Below are 18,739 nucleotides of genomic sequence, written 5' to 3'. Positions count from 1 at the left end.
GCTTATTTCGCTCCGGCTAAACGAAAAAAAAAAAAAAGTGTGGGGGAGGAGCGGCTCAAAGAACACGAGATCGTGGCTAGAGGCACGTGACCAGTCGAGACTGAATGCTTGGGGACGTCTACTCGTCAGGAATCAGGATGAAGAGCGACTACACACACGTGGCAGACGGCACGAGAAGACGCCCACAACAGCCTGGGGAAGGACGGACCCTCATCTTGAAGTCTGTGGGTGTCGTCAAGCTCAGCTTGCACTTCCTGTGTCGACAGCTGAGTCCTGATGCACTCACTGTCAACCGCCAGTGTCCTTCTCTTCGCACAGCTCATCGTTTGTCACTGTTAATGTCAAAATGTCGCCGAGTCCGTGAGATCGGGAAAGTCCTTATAGACACCACAGACAATCACACACACCGTGTTGTGACAGAAATGTATGTGGTTGTAACAGATATGTGTGCACGATTACATGAAAGTTACCTAAGATCATGACTGACATACCACGTGACGACAAAAACCTTTTTACTATCTCAGACATTTTGCTAAAGTCTGAGCACGGACGTGTACAGATGGACTGCTGTCTGTGTGCCGAGACCAACGCTTAGCCTCTTGCCAAGTTCTCCGCCGTTAGTCTCGGCGAGCCTTAACAATGAATGTGACTAAACCGGAAGCTTTGTAGACACCAGCCTCGTTTTAGTAGTTAACTGGAAAAAAAATTGTCTGCCATCAGTCCAGTCATACAAGTTTGTGGTCTGAGGATGAATAAAGATAGACCTATGGCAGACATCTCTAGTGAAGAATGAGTGAACACCTGAACACCTCTCATCTGCCTTAGGAGGAAGGTACCCGGCATCCGCATACAGCACGCGAGGCACAACCTTCAGAAAGACCGTGTGACGTCAGTCCATGTGCATTATTTCCGCGCGTCTCGCGCCAGGTGAGGTGTGCGGCAAAAACTGGTCGTACAGGTAGTGCAGCTCCTCGGACGGAACGGCATGGGAAGACAACTTTCTGCGGCAGACCGCGGTGAGTCTGGAGAGTTCCTCTTCCTGCTCTGCTGCGGAGGGTTGAGCTGTCGCCTGTGCGAGCTCATCAGGTGTTGCACGTAAAGAAGACTCCGACCTGCCGACGGCCCTCCAAATGCTGGATGAACGATCCGATCCCACGTGCCTGAAGGACAACGACCTCTGAGGAGTCCGCGGATCGGAAGTTGCGTTGTCAGCTGAGCTGCGACTCCAGGCGGAATGTCGTCGATGACGGATACCGGAACTAGAAGACTGCGACTGCGCACAACCGGAACCTGGCGTTGCTAGTGACGCGCTGATGCCTGGACGCTTGAGCGCAGACGCGTCGCTCAGTGCTCGGCCACGAAAGTCGTCCGCCAGAAGGCGTGCGTGTTGTGTGGTGTGCTGGGTGTTGCTGCTGGTGCTGCTGCTGCTGATGATGATGCTGATGCTGGTGCGACGCTGTCCGTCACGCTTCTGTTGTAGCCCCAGGGCGCCATCTGGCGAGGCGGCAGTCGATGTCTTACGCTGTGCGCGAGGGGAGACCACGGGGGACGCGTGCTTGGGGTGGGGGTGATTACAGCGGAAGTCGGCTAGACCCGTGACCTCTCCTCTCTCCACGATGTAGCAGTGACACAGTCCGTGCAGAATCTGCTGACCCTTGACCTTACGAGAGGGGTCACAGTCTGCCTGGTGCACAGCGATGTCCACGTGCTTTGTCCCCACTGAATGTCTTCTCCTTGCAAGTATGGGGCTCACTGAAGGCGAGGTGGGTTCTGGGGAAGGATTGAAGTCAACCATAACTTCCTGAAAGAGCGCAGAACCTCCGGGGAGATGTGGCGAGTGAAGAGTCTCTCCTGCTGTGAAGTGGTTTGCTTCTGCCGTGCTAGGTGAGGTCCTTTCTTCTGATTCCTCCATCTTTGGGCTGTGATGTTGCGTGTCGATGAAACCTAACAAACAGGTGTACTTAGTAGATTTTGTGGAAATATGGAATGCAGGGTTTTCAATAATCGTGTGAAATGTCTATAAAAAGAACACTTCTGGTGAGCCATCCCACTCACACCTTTCTGATGTCTCACTGTTGTCGTTGTGGTTTTGTTCATGTCAAAGCTGACTCAACAACACCGACAGCTTCTGCAGGCTGTAGCACGAACATTTTTTTCACAACTCGCTGGGAGACCATGGCCCAGTCCTCCGCCGGACAGGCGCTGTGGAGTGACTGACAACGACAACGTGTCTGGACTAAGCACACTACAGCTCTTAGCACCCGAATCTTTCCGCACTCTTGTATCAGACGAGAGCTGGTGATTGGGGTGGGGGAGGTAGGGGGTAGAGGAGGGGTTGGTAGAGGGGCGACAAGCGCAAGACGAGGTGGCCAGTGCTCCAGGAACCTAGAAATTCGCTGTCTGGGGGGTGGTCCCCCTGTCCCGCCCCCTTCTGCACTGCCACAGGCAAGATGAGATTACGGACACACTCCCTTGTCGTGTAGTAGTCAAGAAGATAACAGCACAACAGCAGGGCCACAGAGTGGACGAGAGTCGCAATGCAATCTTGTTTTGTAGGGTGCTCAGCTCTTTTTTCAGAAGGGTTTCACCGCGATGCATTTCGACACAATAAGACGCCATCTTGGGTAATGCAGCTCTCCAAACTGTGGGCTCAACATGCTGATCAGCTTAGTCGAAAGCGTGACCAACCCCTACTGCCGAAAAAAAATGATAACAACGACTATGAGGATGATGAATTCATCATCCAACGGTTTTCTGTTTGGCGTCCACTGGACCAAGAGATGGCTTGGCGTAGAGTCTCGGCTACAACATAGTCCTTGGTCTGAAGGCTTGAGAAGGAACCTGATGGTTTGGTGCGTTTAAAACCATCGAACTGTCATCAAAATAACCGCTGCTACAGATAAACAAAACCTAGACACAACACACAGAGTAGGCAAGACAGAGCTTAGTTATAAATGCAGACGTCAGTCCGTAATGAACAGCTGCTCTCGCCGCCTCCTGTTTCCCCTTTCCTCCTCCTCCTCCTCTTTGTTTACTGCAGCATCACCTGTAGGAGGAAGCACTTTTCCACAGAAACACCACGAACGACAACAATCGTCGTCTTTGTGTCTCAAGGATCAATCAAGAACACGCCACACCTTCGCCTTTCAACTTCAAATGTCTTTTCCCTTGTGGGGTGCACAGAGTTTCTGCTAATGTCCTACACGAAAAACAACCAAACAAAAAACCAAGGGGTAGATATATTTCATTCACTTTAGCTGTCTAGGTAATCAAAGAATTTGTATTGTAGACACGTCCATATTTATTTTGTCGCACGCATGCACGCTCACACACACAGAGTTTATCAGAAAAGCCTTCTAAACAATTTGTAGTTTTTACAAAACATCGACATCTGAATGTCAGTGTCTTCTGTACTCTTCGATCTTTTACAGGTTGACTGCTTAAAATATGCCTTTGACTATCTGTGGTGTTAGTTTTGTGCAATGTGAGGTGCTAGCCCTACTCTTGTCGATAACAAGGGTCTGGCAGCGAGTGCTCCATACTCACAGGTCAAGCAAGTGCTTGAGGGTATTGCAGGTGTGATAAGAGTGGAGGACGTGAAAGCCTTTGTGTTGTCACCTTATCGTAAGCGACTGTTCCAGGTGAGACTTTCTGTCATTGCCAGCTTGTGGTGAGCAACAGACGCAGACTAGGTCCTTGATCCGGTTCTGGGCCGAGGATCGATCTCCTCCTTGTCTGTCTCCGAACCCTGCGTTTCATCTGTGGGTTTAAGTCCAGAACTTGTCTGGTTAAACTCGGTGTCAAATTGCAATAAAATCAAATTGTCAACCGTACACTGCAGTCTATGCAAAAACTTATTAAATACATTTTTTACTAAAACAAGGATATCGGCCGGCAGCTCTTCCTTGCGATGTAAGTGTAGAAGCAGGACTGAAGTATCGTTGGAAGTCAGAGAAACATTGCAGTGTACTGCTCACGTCAAGCAATGTCTGTAAGACACAATAACAAACACGTTAATGCTTTGTACAAAGCCAGGATAGTGTGTTTTCACGAGCAAACCGTCGATGTCGCAGTTGAAGATGTGAAATATTTTCACGGGTGAGTCCCGTGCTGTGTCCTGGTGACCGTTAGCACGGACACCTCGTGTCGCGTAGTCACTGGGTCAGTGGAACTTATTCTCTCCCTTGTCTTGCTTGTGTCTTGCCGTCCACACAAAGTCCTCGACATTATGGGATAGCAATTGTCATGAACTGTGGAGGACAGGCCATCTTGTCACTTATTTCTTGTTGGTGTTCTTTGTAGGGTACTGTTGTCCGTTTTCGATGTCCTCCATTGACTGGGCAGACAACTCTGACCACGCGTACAATGATGTCTGGAGGGGAGAGGATCGGGTAGGTTGTTGCCGTCTGTCACTCCGATCTTGTTCACTCCATTGAGTATGACGTGTGTGTTCCTGGCAGTTGGAGGTACCTAGGGGGACAGTAGCAGGGTGTTCGTGGTCCCTCGTGCACTAGTCATCTTCGTTAACAGCAGCCTCGTTGTCGATGACGTCACCGGTTCTGGGGCGTGTGCGTCTCGGTTCAGCGGATTTGTTAATTGTTGTAAACGGCGAACTTGACTTTTTCACGAACTTTAGAGACGTTAGTTGGTAACGGCTGTATAGCCTGGTGGTTAGAGACGAGGTCTGAAGACTGAAAGGTGGTGTGTTCAAATCTGACAGTGACAAATAAGAGTGAGTGAGTGAGTGAGGCGAGCGGGTCATCCGGGTCACGTCGTGCAAAAGAAAAAAAGAAGTGAACTGTCAGCAGGGAGTTTGCCCCCCCCCCCCCCAACGCCGAACATCTTCCTACGCCACTGTTGGAGTCTCAATTCACATGCCCGATGTGTCTGCATATCTTTGTCTTTTCAGCACAACCTTGAGCAATGAAATTTTGTTAGGTGCTCGCCGATGCGAACCATCGGTGACTCTCGCCACAGGGACTCACAGCACTAATAACAGTCGATTTGTCTACATCAGTGAATTCTCCACATACTTCTTGATAGTTTCATATGGCAAAATATCGTCAGTCATGAGCACTTGTAGTGACGATGTTAGCGTGCCTTGCCGACTGGTGACAGGATCTCGCATGCCACTACAGCGGTCAGCGCTAGAATGTTCTCTCGACTAAAATGAAGTTTGCAATACAGTTTTTAATTCATCCAACACTTCAAACGGGTGTGATCTGTCACCAAACACCCAATTTCGTCTGGACAATCGACGTTGTTGCCAGTAAACACAGTGACGGCCGCCATTTTTCCGCCCGAATAGCGAGTTATACAGCCCCGGGGCCGCCGATAACTTTATACGCGATAAGCCAGACCGGACAGCTTCTCCGGGCTCTCGTGCATACGAATTTTTCGCTCCTATCCACCCGGATGAGCGTTATTACCGATTAGACCCCTTCTGCGGTCTACATGCATACGGGGCCTGTTTGTTACATCGGGTAACAATATACAGGTGGTCGAGTGTTTTGTAGACTGTAGTCTATACTGTGTAGTCTGGCTGTTAATGGACGATTACATGTAGCCGGCAGATACGTTTTAGCCAGCTGTAACAAGACCTATAATACAGACTTCTACAAGTGCAACCCTTCACCCGCCCGACCTGTCGCCACATCTCATTGCGTTCAGCGTCCTGTCGTAACGGGTGGAATCGAGATACTGTACATGTTGTCACACGCTCCAGCGCGCACGCAGACACACAGGCAATACACAGAATGACAGAAAGACAGATGCGCCAGGTGTGGTTGACGATCAGTTTATTGCCAGATGAGAACGGGCCCTTGGTAGCGGAACTTCACGATGTTGGACTCTTCATACAGGGAGACGTTGAGTGGCGGGGGCCGCCCGCTGTCCTCCAGCTGCACTTTGTGCCAGTACCATTCCTCCAGGCAGTCGTAGGCCAGAGGCTGAAGGTCGTAGGAAAACTTGTTGGCAAAAAGGCGCGGCGAGCGGGTCATCCGGGTCACGTCGTGCACCCCGAAGTGACAAATGCCGCGCACCCAGCGGCCCGCGCACGGCTGCACGTGCGGAAAACCCGTTGTGTTCCACAGCTTGAAACGGTGAAAGGTCTCCTTGAAGGGATCGGCGATGTCACCTGCACACAGCCCAACATGGTGCTCGCTTGTTGGGACACAAGATTTTAGCTGCACGCACTCACTTAAAAGCACAGAAGGAAAAGAGGGACAGAATGAGAGAAAGAGTTGTAGAGGACAGGGGTGAGGGTGGACAAATACTGTGCAATTCGATCAGGGTTAGATATGACTAGATACAACATGTACGAATATTTGCTGCTGCTGCTGCTGCTTGCCGCCGACGCCTGACCCTCAGCTCTCGACACGATAATACCAAAGAGGCGATCGCTGGGGTGAGAATGTTCAAGGGACATAACAGCGATTTCTCGAGGTTTTCGTGGTCAAAAGGGATTACTTCCCTTATCCCTTCACTCGAGGGTTTATGAACAGTGCTTGTTCGCTGGCTTTCTCTTAGTGATGCAAGCAAGTGCTAGAACTTTTCTGATACGCGACACCGACAGCAAGAAATAATGATGAAAGAAATCCGTCTCCGCCATCTTCCTCTGTGACTGCTCAATCTTTCTCACTCGCCTTTTTCTCTCTCTCTCTGACGCTTGAATTGGTTTTGCGCTGTTCCCTCCTTCCAAACGGACCGAAGTCCTGGCGCACAAGGAATTCATATTTACAATTTGTGTGTGTGTGTGTGACCTTGTTTGTTGACCGTTCAGAAGTCACCTGTGTAGGAGCCAGGTACGCCCAGGTGTGGGTTGTGGTTCAAGGTGCTGAAGAAAATCTCTTCTGGAAAGCGTACTTGGGTGGCCCACGTCAGCAAGTCACGTGCCACGCGGCTGTGGAGAACGTAGTCCGCAAAAGCGCGTGACGCCACGATGTGCACAGCGCCTTTACTGACGGTCAGGTTATAGGGCGCTGGCAAATTTTTCTTCCAACGACCGGAAAACCTCCTGGACACAGAAAAAAAACACGCTCAGGAATCTGTTTCAACAGCGCCACCTAGCTTCTCAAACTCCACTCCGTCAACGGAAGACCGAACATTGGTTACGTGTGGTGCTAAGGGTGGACACACACACACACAAACAAATTACTCGCGCGCGCGCACGCACACACACACACACACAAACAAATTACTCGTGCGCGCGCACACACACACACACACAAACAAACAAATTACTCGCGCGCGCGCGCACACACACACAAGAGAGAGAGAAAAGTCGGCCATGTACTGACGGATGCTGAGTTCCGCGAATGTCGTTGGCGCCGCGAAAGGCCGTCAGGATTTGAACCAGCTCCTTGTTGGTCTTGAGGGGAAACTCCTGACCAGTCAGGTTAATAAAGTAGCGCCACTTGGTCGCATGTTGCCACAACATCCGCAAGCATAGGATCTCCTAACAACAAACAGACATCTCCTGAATACAGACAGACATCTCCTGAGTATAAACAAACATCTGAATACAAACAGACATCTCCTGAATGTAAACACAAACATCTCCTGGGAACAAACACAGACCCAACGCCGATCTCAGGGTCTTGAGAAAACGGAGGCACATTCATAGTCTAAGGCCAACACGGACGAACATTTGACCAAGTATGACAAATATTTTACAGGACGGTGAGTGGACTGTTCATTGACAAGAGTAGCTGCTCGGTCGTTCATCGACAGACTAATGTGCAATGGGACGATGAGTATCAGCCCAAGTGCGTGAGCGTCATCTGGTGGACACGTCTTTCACCGTTGTCATCTAGTGACGTCATCCAGGTGTGAGGTGCAGGTACTTCAAATAGCCGCACAAGGACACGAGAAATGTTGAATGGAGGTAACATATTGTATCGGGGTATTCATTGTTTGTTACTATCAGCGTCTGTGCTGTTAACCACACAGCACACTGCGTGGAGTGATTATAAGGTGTGCACCCACTGGTGCAGTGTGTCAGCTTCACTGGCAATCAGGTAATAAACAAAGAAAATGTGACATTGACATATTGACATAAATATATTTACTTACGAAACGTGCAGTCATCATTACATTTGAGTGTTAAAAGAACTTGTTAAAAATTGTATGGCCAGCGAGGTGTCAGACACTTCCAACATTGTTATCAATGTATTCACTCGAGCAGCTTTCGCTTCGAGGTTTACTATAGAAATAACAGAGATCAGGGAACACCTAACGTGTCGACGTCACAGCGCCACGAGTACGCCGTGTTTGTCGACGTCATACCGGCTTGAGCACAGAGTATCGGCCCCACTGGACGTCGACAGCGGTGTCCAGCAGCATGACGTTGGGCAGACAGGAAATGACGTGGCGCAGGCTGGAGTGGAAGGTGTCAGGTGACTTCCGGTCCGCGTGCACACAGTAGACGTTGTGGGGGCGGTACACGGCTCGCAGCAGACGAACCACCTGCGACACACAGAAACAACGGCTTCAGTTCCCCACCCCACACCCCACCCACTGCCTCGAAGGCTTGGGTGACGCCACGTGACACCAGGGACGAGGACACAGACACACGAGTACAGCCTCAACTCCTGTCCTGATGAGACCATCTGTGGGGCCACAACCGACAGTCGTGATGTAGGAGCTCGCATCCCTGTGGGGAGAACTGGGGTGGGGTGGGGGTGAAAGGTCGTTTTGCCAAAACTTGTGGCGAGATGATGAGTTGAGGCTGTACACACGTCAACACACGTCTGCTGGAGGAGCATCATTAATGTATGTGTATGTTGTACATCTCGTGGCTGACGATAACTAATGTATGTGTATGTTGTACATCTCGTGACGATAACTAATGTATGTTGTACATCTCGTGACGATAACTAATGTATGTGTATGTTGTACATCTCGTGACGATGTACTGACATCGACGATAACTAATGTATGTGTATGTTGTACATCTCGTGACGATAACTAATGTATGTTACATAACAATGTATTTGTGTATGTTGTACATCTCGTGACGATAACTAATGTATGTGTATGTTGTACATCTCGTGACGATAACTAATGTATGTGTATGTTGTACATCTCGTGACGATAACTAATGTATGTGTATGTTGTACATCTCGTGGCTGACGATAACTAATGTATGTGTATGTTGTACATCTCGTGCTGACGATAACTAATGTATGTGTATGTTGTACATCTCGTGACGATAACTAATAACTAATGTATGTGTATGTTGTACATCTCGTGGCTGACGATAACTAATGTATGTGTATGTTGTACATCTCGTGACGATAACTAATGTATGTGTATGTTGTACATCTCGTGGCTGACGATAACTAATGTATGTGTATGTTGTACATCTCGTGACGATAACTAATGTATGTGTATGTTGTACATCTCGTGACGATAACTAATGTATGTGTATGTTGTACATCTCGTGACGATAACTAATGTATGTGTATGTTGTACATCTCGTGGCTGACGATAACTAATGTATGTGTATGTTGTACATCTCGTGACTGACGATAACTAATGTATGTGTATGTTGTACATCTCGTGACGATAACTAATGTATGTGTATGTTGTACATCTCGTGACGATAACTAATGTATGTGTATGTTGTACATCTCGTGGCTGACGATAACTAATGTATGTGTATGTTGTACATCTCGTGACGATAACTAATGTATGTGTATGTTGTAATCTCGTGACGATAACTAATGTATGTGTATCTGTTGTACATCTCGTGACGATAACTAATGTATGTGTATGTTGTACATCTCGTGGCTGACGATAACTAATGTATGTGTATGTTGTACATCTCGTGCGATAACTAATGTATGTGTATGTTGTACATCTCGTGACGATAACTAATGTATGTGTATGTTGTACATCTCGTGACGATAACTAATGTATGTGTATGTTGTACATCTCGTGACGATAACTAATGTATGTTGTATGTTGTACATCTCGTGACGATAACTAATGTATGTGTATGTTGTACATCTCGTGACGATAACTAATGTATGTGTATGTTGTACATCTCGTGACGATAACTAATGTATGTGTATGTTGTACATCTCGTGACGATAATATGTATGTGTATGTTGTACATCTCGTGACGATAACTAATGTATGTGTATGTTGTACATCTCGTGACGATAACTAATGTATGTATCTCGTGTTGTTGTACATCTCGTGACGATAACTAATGTATGTGTATGTTGTACATCTCGTGACTGATGATAACTAATGTATGTGTATGTTGTACATCTCGTGACGATAACTAATGTATGTGTATGTTGTACATCTCGTGACGATAACTAATGTATGTGTATGTTGTACATCTCGTGACGATAACTAATGTATGTGTATGTTGTACATCTCGTGGCTGACGATAACTAATGTATGTGTATGTTGTACATCTCGTGACGATAACTAATGTATGTGTATGTTGTACATCTCGTGACTGATGATAACTAATGTATGTGTATGTTGTACATCTCGTGACTGATAACTAATGTATGTGTATGTTGTACATCTCGTGACGATAACTAATGTATGTGTATGTTGTACATCTCGTGACGATAACTAATGTATGTTGTACATCTCGTGACGATAACTAATGTATGTGTATGTTGTACATCTCGTGACGATAACTAATGTATGTGTATGTTGTACATCTCGTGACGATAACTAATGTATGTGTATGTTGTACATCTCGTGACGATAACTAATGTATGTGTATGTTGTACATCTCGTGACGATAACTAATGTATGTTGTACATCTCGTGACGATAACTAATGTATGTGTATGTTGTACATCTCGTGACTGATGATAACTAATGTATGTGTATGTTGTACATCTCGTGACGATAACTAATGTATGTGTATGTTGTACATCTCGTGACGATAACTAATGTATGTTGTACATCTCGTGACGATAACTAATGTATGTGTATGTTGTACATCTCGTGGCTGACGATAACTAATGTATGTGTATGTTGTACATCTCGTGGCTGACGATAACTAATGTATGTGTATGTTGTACATCTCGTGACGATAACCAATGTATGTGTATGTTGTACATCTCGTGGCTGACGATAACTAATGTATGTGTATGTTGTACATCTCGTGGCTGACGATAACTAATGTATGTGTATGTTGTACATCTCGTGACGATAACTAATGTATGTGTATGTTGCACATCTCGTGGCTGACGATAACTAATGTATGTGTATGTTGTACATCTCGTGACGATAACTAATGTATGTGTACATCTCGTGACGATAACTAATGTATGTGTATGTTGTACATCTCGTGGCTGACGATAACTAATGTATGTGCATGTTGTATATCTACTCCTCTAGTAAATTTCCATGAATTGTGTCTTAGCTTTGAGCGGCGATAGAGACCATGTTAACAAGGGCGCGAGAGTTGCACGTTGAACAGAAGATGTTCTAAGGCAACAACATGCTAAGCCTCGTTGTCAAACAAACATTGGAGTCAGAGTTCAAGGCAAGTACGACCTACGGAGGTGTTGCCGTGTTTACTTTCTCGTATAACGTTTAGCACCTGCCGTGGGCCACCCACCTGGTCAAGATCCTTGTACACCAAGAGACTGAAGGCCAGAGGGAAGGCCAACTCCTCCTCGCTGACCGCCGCCATCTTGAAGCCGCCGTGCAGCACAAAGCGCGTGCAGTTCTGCGTCTCCGCCAGGTAGTCTTGCGGCGTCTTCAGCCTCGTCACGTTCGTCGTCAACAGCGTGGCGTTTCCGGTGTGGTTGTCTGCGTCGCTCTCCCACAGACACGAGCAGTTCCAGTACGACACGCTTGGAAACTTGGCCCGGTTCCGCGCCACCAGCAAGTCCTGCAGCTTCCGCCAGTAATGGTGTGCGGCGCTCTGGAACTCCCGCAGGTGCTGCATCCCTTCGCTCGTCGCACGTTCCGTCACGTCATGGCCGGCGCCAGACCACGTGACGGCGTGAGGGCTGATGGGCAGGGAGGTGGAGGCTTGCAAGTCCAGATGCGAGGTCGGATACGAGTGCGGATGGCGTGAAAAATGGAAGTAGAGGAAGCAGTACAGGACGCCAGCCGTCAGCAGGCCGGTCAGCAGGCACTGGACCAGCCGCCGCCATGACAGGCCGCACACCTTCATCTCCCCAACACACGCTGCACGAGAAGTGAAAAAAAAAAATTTACGAACCAAGCTCCATCATCGTGATGGCCATTGTCGTCTTCATGAAGAAATATGTGCCTCGAGTGTTCTTTAAAGGCTAGCACACGTTTCCTTTACTCTCTGAGAACTCTAATATGCTGATTCCTACACTTGGTTAAGTTCGCAACTTTTAACGGATGGCATTCCCATCTGGGCAACTGGACGACGCCTCGTTACCATGGTAACTGGACAACGCCTCATGGCCACATGTGAGGTCGACACCTTACAACGGAAGCTTTGTATTAGCTGAACCTTCTGTGAGGTCTGAAGTTAGAAAGTAGAACACTCCATGTTTGCTTGTCTTTACAATATGAAACAAATGTTTTTGTAGAAAATAAATAACTGTGCTATGTTCTTTTAATTTGCCAGGGCTTACCTTCAAAAACCATGTAGATGTGAATAAGTGGACTGAGTAAGTAAATTCCCATTACTTGTTTTAACGGACAATGAAAATGTAGGTTTCGCGCCTTACTTTTGTTTCCTTGGGCTGAGGGGCTTCTAAGAAGTGTAGCTATGATCAGAAACTCCGGAGAGAAACAATGGTGGATGTAAACAAATATTCTCTTCATCTGCTTGAGCGTCAGGATCCAGCTGAACAACTGAGAAAGTCAAGTCCAGCTGCGCCTGACAGCGACTCGCGTGCCAATGACCTGTCCAGTCCCTCCGCCTTTTTGTTGTGATTTGACAGCCTCGTATCTTTGAATCTTCCCGGTCGCCATTAGGTGTGTGGTGGGCATGGTGAGTTTGGTGGGCGTGGTATGGTGGGTGTGGTGAGCATGGTGAGTATGGTGGGTGTGGCGAGTGTGGTGGGTGTGGTGAGTGTGGGGGGCATGGTGAGTGTGGGGGCATGGTGAGTATGGTGGGTGTAGTGGGCATGGTGAGTATGGTGGGTGTGGCGAGTGTGGTGGGTATGGTGGGTGTGATGGGCATGGTGGGTGTGGTGAGTGTGGTATGATGGGCATGGTGGGTGTGGTGAGTGTGGTGGGCATGATGGGTGTGGTGGGTGTGGTGAGTTTGGTGGGTGTGGTGAGTATTCTTCAGTAGCTGTTGCCGGGAGATCAAATTGTGTGTGGTCTCACGTTGTCGAGACAGAACACGACTCCTTTGCGACTAACGAGCGTTGGATGTTCCTGGATGATGGATTCATTCAAACTGTCTCATCGCCGACTGTACACATTCGGATTGTCTTTGTCCTTCGTAGAAGCTCGTAAAAACACGGAGCCTTTAAAACTCCACCACACCGACAGCACCACCTTCTGAGGAATGTCTGCTTTGCACATCGTCGGAAGCGAACAGTCTCGTCGGGACCAAGACCGTTCGCGCACACTGTTTGTAAACAATCCACTTCTCGTCATCACTTATCAGTCGCTTCAAAAGGAGGATCGTTATCCTCACGCTTAAAGAGCAGATGACAGCTGGTTATTCGCGCTGTCAAATAAACTTCTGTTAGTCATGAGGAACCAAATACCGAGTCTGCTTACATATCCCAGCTTGTTCAGGTGGCCGTCAACATTGAACGATGGATGTTCAGTGTACTGCAATCTCCCTTTGTCCTCCAGGCATCGCGGGAAGCGCCAGTCCACGCTACCTAAGGTTGCACTTTTAGTTGATGTGCAAGGAGACTAAGACCACCGTAGACCGAGGTGCTCGTGTGTTTTCAATGTGTTCACCTCAGCTGCCTACCACGACACGCGGACAAACAGAGGGTTAGTGGAGAACTCCGTGTTGTGCTACAAACTGTCAAACGGTAAAAGGACGACAAAGGTTAGTATTACCTGCTAAAAGTTAGTATTAGCTGCTAAAAGTTAGTATTAGCTGCTAAAAGTTAGTATAGCTGCTAAAAGTTAGTATTAGCTGCTAAACCTTTAGTAAAGGTTAGCTGCTAAAAGTTAGTATATAGCTGCTAAAGGTAGTTAGTATTAGCTGCTAAGGTTAGTATTACCTGCTAAAGGTTAGTATTACTGCTAAAAGTTAGTATTAGCTGCTAAAGTTAAGTTTAGCTGCTAAAGGTAGTATTACCTGCTAAAGGTTAGTATTACTGCTAAAAGTTAAGTATTAGCTGCTAAAAATTAGGTTAGTATTAGCTGCTAAAGGTTAGTATTAGCTGCTAAAGGTATTAGTGCACTTAGCTGCTAAAGGTTAGTATTAGCTGCTAAAGTTAGTATTAGCTGCTAAAGGTTAGTATTAGCTAAAGTTGCTAAGTTAGCTGCTAAAGGTTAGTATTAGCTGCTAAAGGTTAGTTAGTATTAGCCTGCTAAAGGTTAGTATAGCTGCTAAAAGATATTAGCTGCTAAAGTTAGTATTAGCTGCTAAAGGTTAGTATTACCTGCTAAAAGTTAGTATTAGCTGCTAAAGGTTAGTATTAGCTGCTTAAAAGTTTAGTATTAGCTGCTAAGGTAGTATTAGCTAAAGCTAAAAGTTAGTATTAGCTGCTAAAAGGTTAGTATTAGCTGCTAAAGGTTAGTATTACCTGCTAAAAGTTAGTATTAGCTGCTAAAGGTTAAGTATAGATGCTAAAGGTTAGTATTACCTGCTAAAAGTTAGTATTAGCTGCTAAAGTTAGTATTAGCTGCTAAGGTTAGTATATAGCTGCTAAAAGTTAGTATTAGTGCTAAAGGTTAGATTACCTGCCTAAAAAAGGTTAGTATTAGCTGCTAAAGGTTAGTATTAGACTGCTAAAGTTAGTATTAGCTGCTAAAGGTTAGTATTAGCTGCTAAAGGTTAGTATTAGCTGCTAAAGGTTAGTATTACCTGCTAAAAGTTAGTATTAGCTGCTAAAGGTTAGTATTAGCTGCTAAAGGTTAGTATTACCTGCTAAAGTTAGTATTAGCTGCTAAAATTAGTATTACCTGCTAAAGTTAGTATTAGCTGCTAAAGTTAGTATTAGCTGCTAAAGGTTAGTATTAGCTGCTAAAAGGTTAGTATTAGCTGCTAAAAGTTAGTATTAGCTGCTAAAGTTAGTATTAGCTGCTAAAGGTTAGTATTACCTGCTAAAGGTTAGTATTAGCTGCTAAAAGTTAGTATTAGCTGCTAAAGGTTAGTATTAGCTGCTAAAGTTAGTATTACCTGCTAAAAGTTAGTATTAGCTGTAAAGGTTAGTATTAGGCTAAAGGTGCCTGCTAAAGGTTAGTTAGTTAGCTGCTATTAGTATTAGCTGCTAAAGGTTAGTATTACCTGCTAAAGGTTAGTATTAGCTGCTAAAGGTTAGTATTAGCTGCTAAAGGTTAGTATTACCTGCTAAAAGTTAGTATTAGCTGCTAAGTTAGTATTAGCTGCTAAAGGTTAGTATTACCTGCTAAAAGTTAGTATTAGCTGCTAAAAGTTAGTATTTAGCTGCCTGCTAAAGGTTAGCTGCTAAAGCTGCTAATTAGTCTGCTAAAAGTAGTATTAGCGCTAAAAGGTTAGTATTACTGCTAAAAGTTAGTATTAGCTGCTAAAGTTAGTATTAGCTGCTAAAGTTAGTCTGCTAAAAGTTAGTATTAGCTGCTGCTAAAGGTTAGTATTATCTGCTTTCCAGATAGCAGAAGCATCAAACCTCCGAAGACGAAGACTGTGGTAGCAAGTGATAGGAAGAGAGAAGCTGGTGCTTGAAGGAAACTCCACCTTGTGTGGTGGACAGACCACAGTCAATCAGCGAGCTCCAAACATGACATCGTGGCTGTGGTTGTCAGTGAAAACACACAGACGTCACCACGACCAGCAACAAACCGTTGGCAGTGTAGGCAAGTGTAGGTGCAGTCACAGCTCCAACATCTTTGCAGGCTAGATTCCCTAGAAAACAAGTAGCCTGCAAGATGCGTGTTGCAGAATCAAACACTTGACTCCAAAATAACAGTTGGCGGAAGCGTGAGCATTAATTAGCACTGCTGCAGGATGCATGTTAATAAATGAGGGATGTGTTCTTGCCCCAGTTTTATTCAACCTGATCTTTACTTGCATGCAGCCCCACGTTGTCCACAACATGCGAACATGCGTGAGGGGGTCTGCATGCGGTAGGGTCTGTCGGCTCGCTCTTCAACCTCAGGCGCCTCCCCCCTCCAACAAACTGACACAGGAACCCCCTTTTACTGACGACTGCGCCCTCCTGGCCCACAAGGACAGCGACCTTCACCTGATGCTAGACAGGTTTTGCGAGGCATCCATCCATTGGGACTTACCATCAGCCTAGCGAAGACCCAGGTGTGACACCAGCCTGCTCCCGACACCACTGCAGTGGTCCCCAGCATCAACATCCACGGCACAAACACGCCAACAGCTTTCAGTATTTGGGAAACAACATCATCTCCAGCGATGGGTCGCAGGATAAGATCACGTGCAGGATGAACTATGCGGGTCAGACACTGGGGCGACTTCGCAACAAAATACTGAATTAGCGCAACATCAAAGTTTTCCACAAAGCTGAAGTGTACAAACTGTCTTCACTTCTCTCCTCTACGGCTGTAAGAACTGAACTCTGGACTGCAAGCATCTTACACAGCTGCAAAAATCTTCCTCGTGCGAGCCTTCGCTCCATTCTTGGATTAGATGGCAAGACTAAGGAGAGGGAAGACTGCACCGAATCAAGTACCAACTTTTAGACGATGGTCATCAGAATGGAAAGTCACCGCATCCCCGCCAACTGCTGTACAGCGAGCTAGACTGCTCGAGAAAGGCGAGAGGAAGCAAGGACGCCCAGAGCTACAAAATCATCAACCATTCAAGAGAAGCATAAAGAAGTGGAAAGCTACAACCGCCGACAGAAGCAATGACTAGACTGATGTACGCAGCTCCCATAGCCCTTGAGCCCACCGGCGGCAGAGACGTTGCTGCCCGACGTCAGCAAGTACATCCAGTAGTCACCACGGCAACGGAGTTTCTGTGCCTCACCTGTTATCAGAATCTGCGCTTCCACACTGGGACTGCGCAGTCATCTGCATAAAAGAGAACACACAATCCTTGTCTTTTCGAAAGCAAACAACAACAACAGCAACAACAACAACGCTTGGTAGAGTGGCGCCAAGACCGGTAGAGACACAGGGGTGGCTTACAAGAGCTGTGGTCAACTGACAGTCCGCAATCTTTTGTGAGCTGTATTTAATAGCCACGTGATGTCTGGTCCTCTACAAGTGAGCATTTCTTTCTCCGAGGGCGAAGGCCCTCGACTACAATCTACTTTGCGCTCCTCAAAGTGGGCAAGGTGAACGATGCTCAGCTCCAACGTGAAATAGTGCGTACGGCGGATGAATATCGTGACAACTTGAGATCTGCGCTCACCATAAGAGACCATGAATGCAACATGCTGGTACACAGTAAATATAGGCTTCCATCAAACTACACTAACACCAACATGAGGTAGAGCTACTTAATAAACAGAAGAAACTCTAAACGCTCTCCCCCCCCCCTCAAAAAAAGTTTTATACAACCTGTGAAGATATAGTGGCAAACAATACAATCGCCAATTATAAAAAAAACAATACTAAATATTCCTCTATTCCATAGATTCCCATCCCTCCACAGTGCGAAATCGCCTTGATGTAAAAACATTTTTCTCTTTCAAAACAATGTGCGGTGGATTAGGTCAGCCTGTAGTGAAATCTTTGCGTGGTATAGTTTGCGGCCCTATGCTCCACTGGGGGTGAATAGGAACAAGAAGAATGTGAACATATTTACCTGTCAGGTCGCTACACGAGGGCCGTCACGAAAGACACAATGTTTCCACAACTCTTTTTGTCACTGACAGCGAGTGTCAAGTAAGTTACTTCCTGAGGATGGTGACAGTGTGGCTGACATCAAGTCCGCTAGTTTGTGGACCACACCGGGTACAGTGTGGAGTGCAGTCGCGACAGACCGCTACAGTCCTCCAGCAGTTGTGTAACCACTCACAACACTCCAGCGCTTGTGTGCGGACACACCTGTATCTTCACTTTATCAGGGGCTGTTCGACCAGCTGGCACAGAGACCCGCATTAAATCTCTTTACTTTCCGCAATGTACAATAGTTTTAAAAAGCATGTTTAAAGCATAAACCATTGTAGGAGCGGTCAGGGCGCAGCTAATGAAGGCTCCATCACATGGGCATCGAGTGCAGGCGGCAGCTTGGAGGTTGTCCAGGTTGGTGTACATCCCCGTGTCAACTTGCCTCTGGTAGGAAGGGCGGCCTGAAAGACACCTTTCTACATACTGACATCCGACTTTCTTCGAGTGGAAAGCAGAGAGCTATTCTTTTTGAATCCATTTACCTCATATAACTTAAGAAAGCAACCACGTTCTACAAAATTACACCAGTTCAACTGCCACATCACAAGAACAGATTAAGTTTACTTGACACCCATACTCTAATGTTAAGTCGCAGTTCCGCTCAAACACACACCACTTCAACTCCGCAGGCCAGTTTAGAGTACATTATAACTCAAATAGCTTACTTGGAGTTTGTTGCACTGACCTTGTGGGGAAAGGCTAGAACTGTGGAAGTTCTCACGTTCTGTGTTGCACATACCAAACACCCTGTAGTCTACATACCCGTCTGTTCTTGGCTTTGC

General features: G+C 46.6%; 2 protein-coding genes across 2 annotated transcripts; both read right to left on the bottom strand.

The window, feature by feature from the left end:
* Positions 1–495: 495 nt before the first annotated feature.
* Positions 496–2,537, bottom strand: LOC112574495. The gene is made up of 2 exons (XM_025255622.1): positions 2,058–2,537; positions 496–1,944 (listed from the first exon to the last, which is right to left on the bottom strand). The coding sequence occupies exons 1-2, from the start codon at positions 2,095–2,097 to the stop codon at positions 890–892; spliced, it is 1,095 nt and encodes a 364-aa protein (XP_025111407.1). The 5' UTR covers positions 2,098–2,537; the 3' UTR covers positions 496–889.
* Positions 2,538–5,776: 3,239 nt separating this feature from the next.
* On the bottom strand, positions 5,777–18,009 carry LOC112574428 (N-acetyllactosaminide beta-1,6-N-acetylglucosaminyl-transferase-like). Its single transcript, XM_025255500.1, has 6 exons — positions 17,872–18,009; positions 11,599–12,176; positions 8,287–8,466; positions 7,299–7,456; positions 6,789–7,015; positions 5,777–6,136 (listed from the first exon to the last, which is right to left on the bottom strand). The coding sequence occupies exons 2-6, from the start codon at positions 12,160–12,162 to the stop codon at positions 5,799–5,801; spliced, it is 1,467 nt and encodes a 488-aa protein (XP_025111285.1). The 5' UTR covers positions 12,163–12,176; positions 17,872–18,009; the 3' UTR covers positions 5,777–5,798.
* Positions 18,010–18,739: the final 730 nt, after the last annotated feature.

Source organism: Pomacea canaliculata, linkage group LG10 (assembly GCF_003073045.1).
Source record: "Pomacea canaliculata isolate SZHN2017 linkage group LG10, ASM307304v1, whole genome shotgun sequence".
NCBI classification, from domain to species: Eukaryota; Metazoa; Mollusca; class Gastropoda; order Architaenioglossa; family Ampullariidae; genus Pomacea; species Pomacea canaliculata.
The sequence above is the reverse complement of the archived record's forward strand: the minus strand, read 5'-3'. Positions and strand labels throughout refer to the sequence as shown.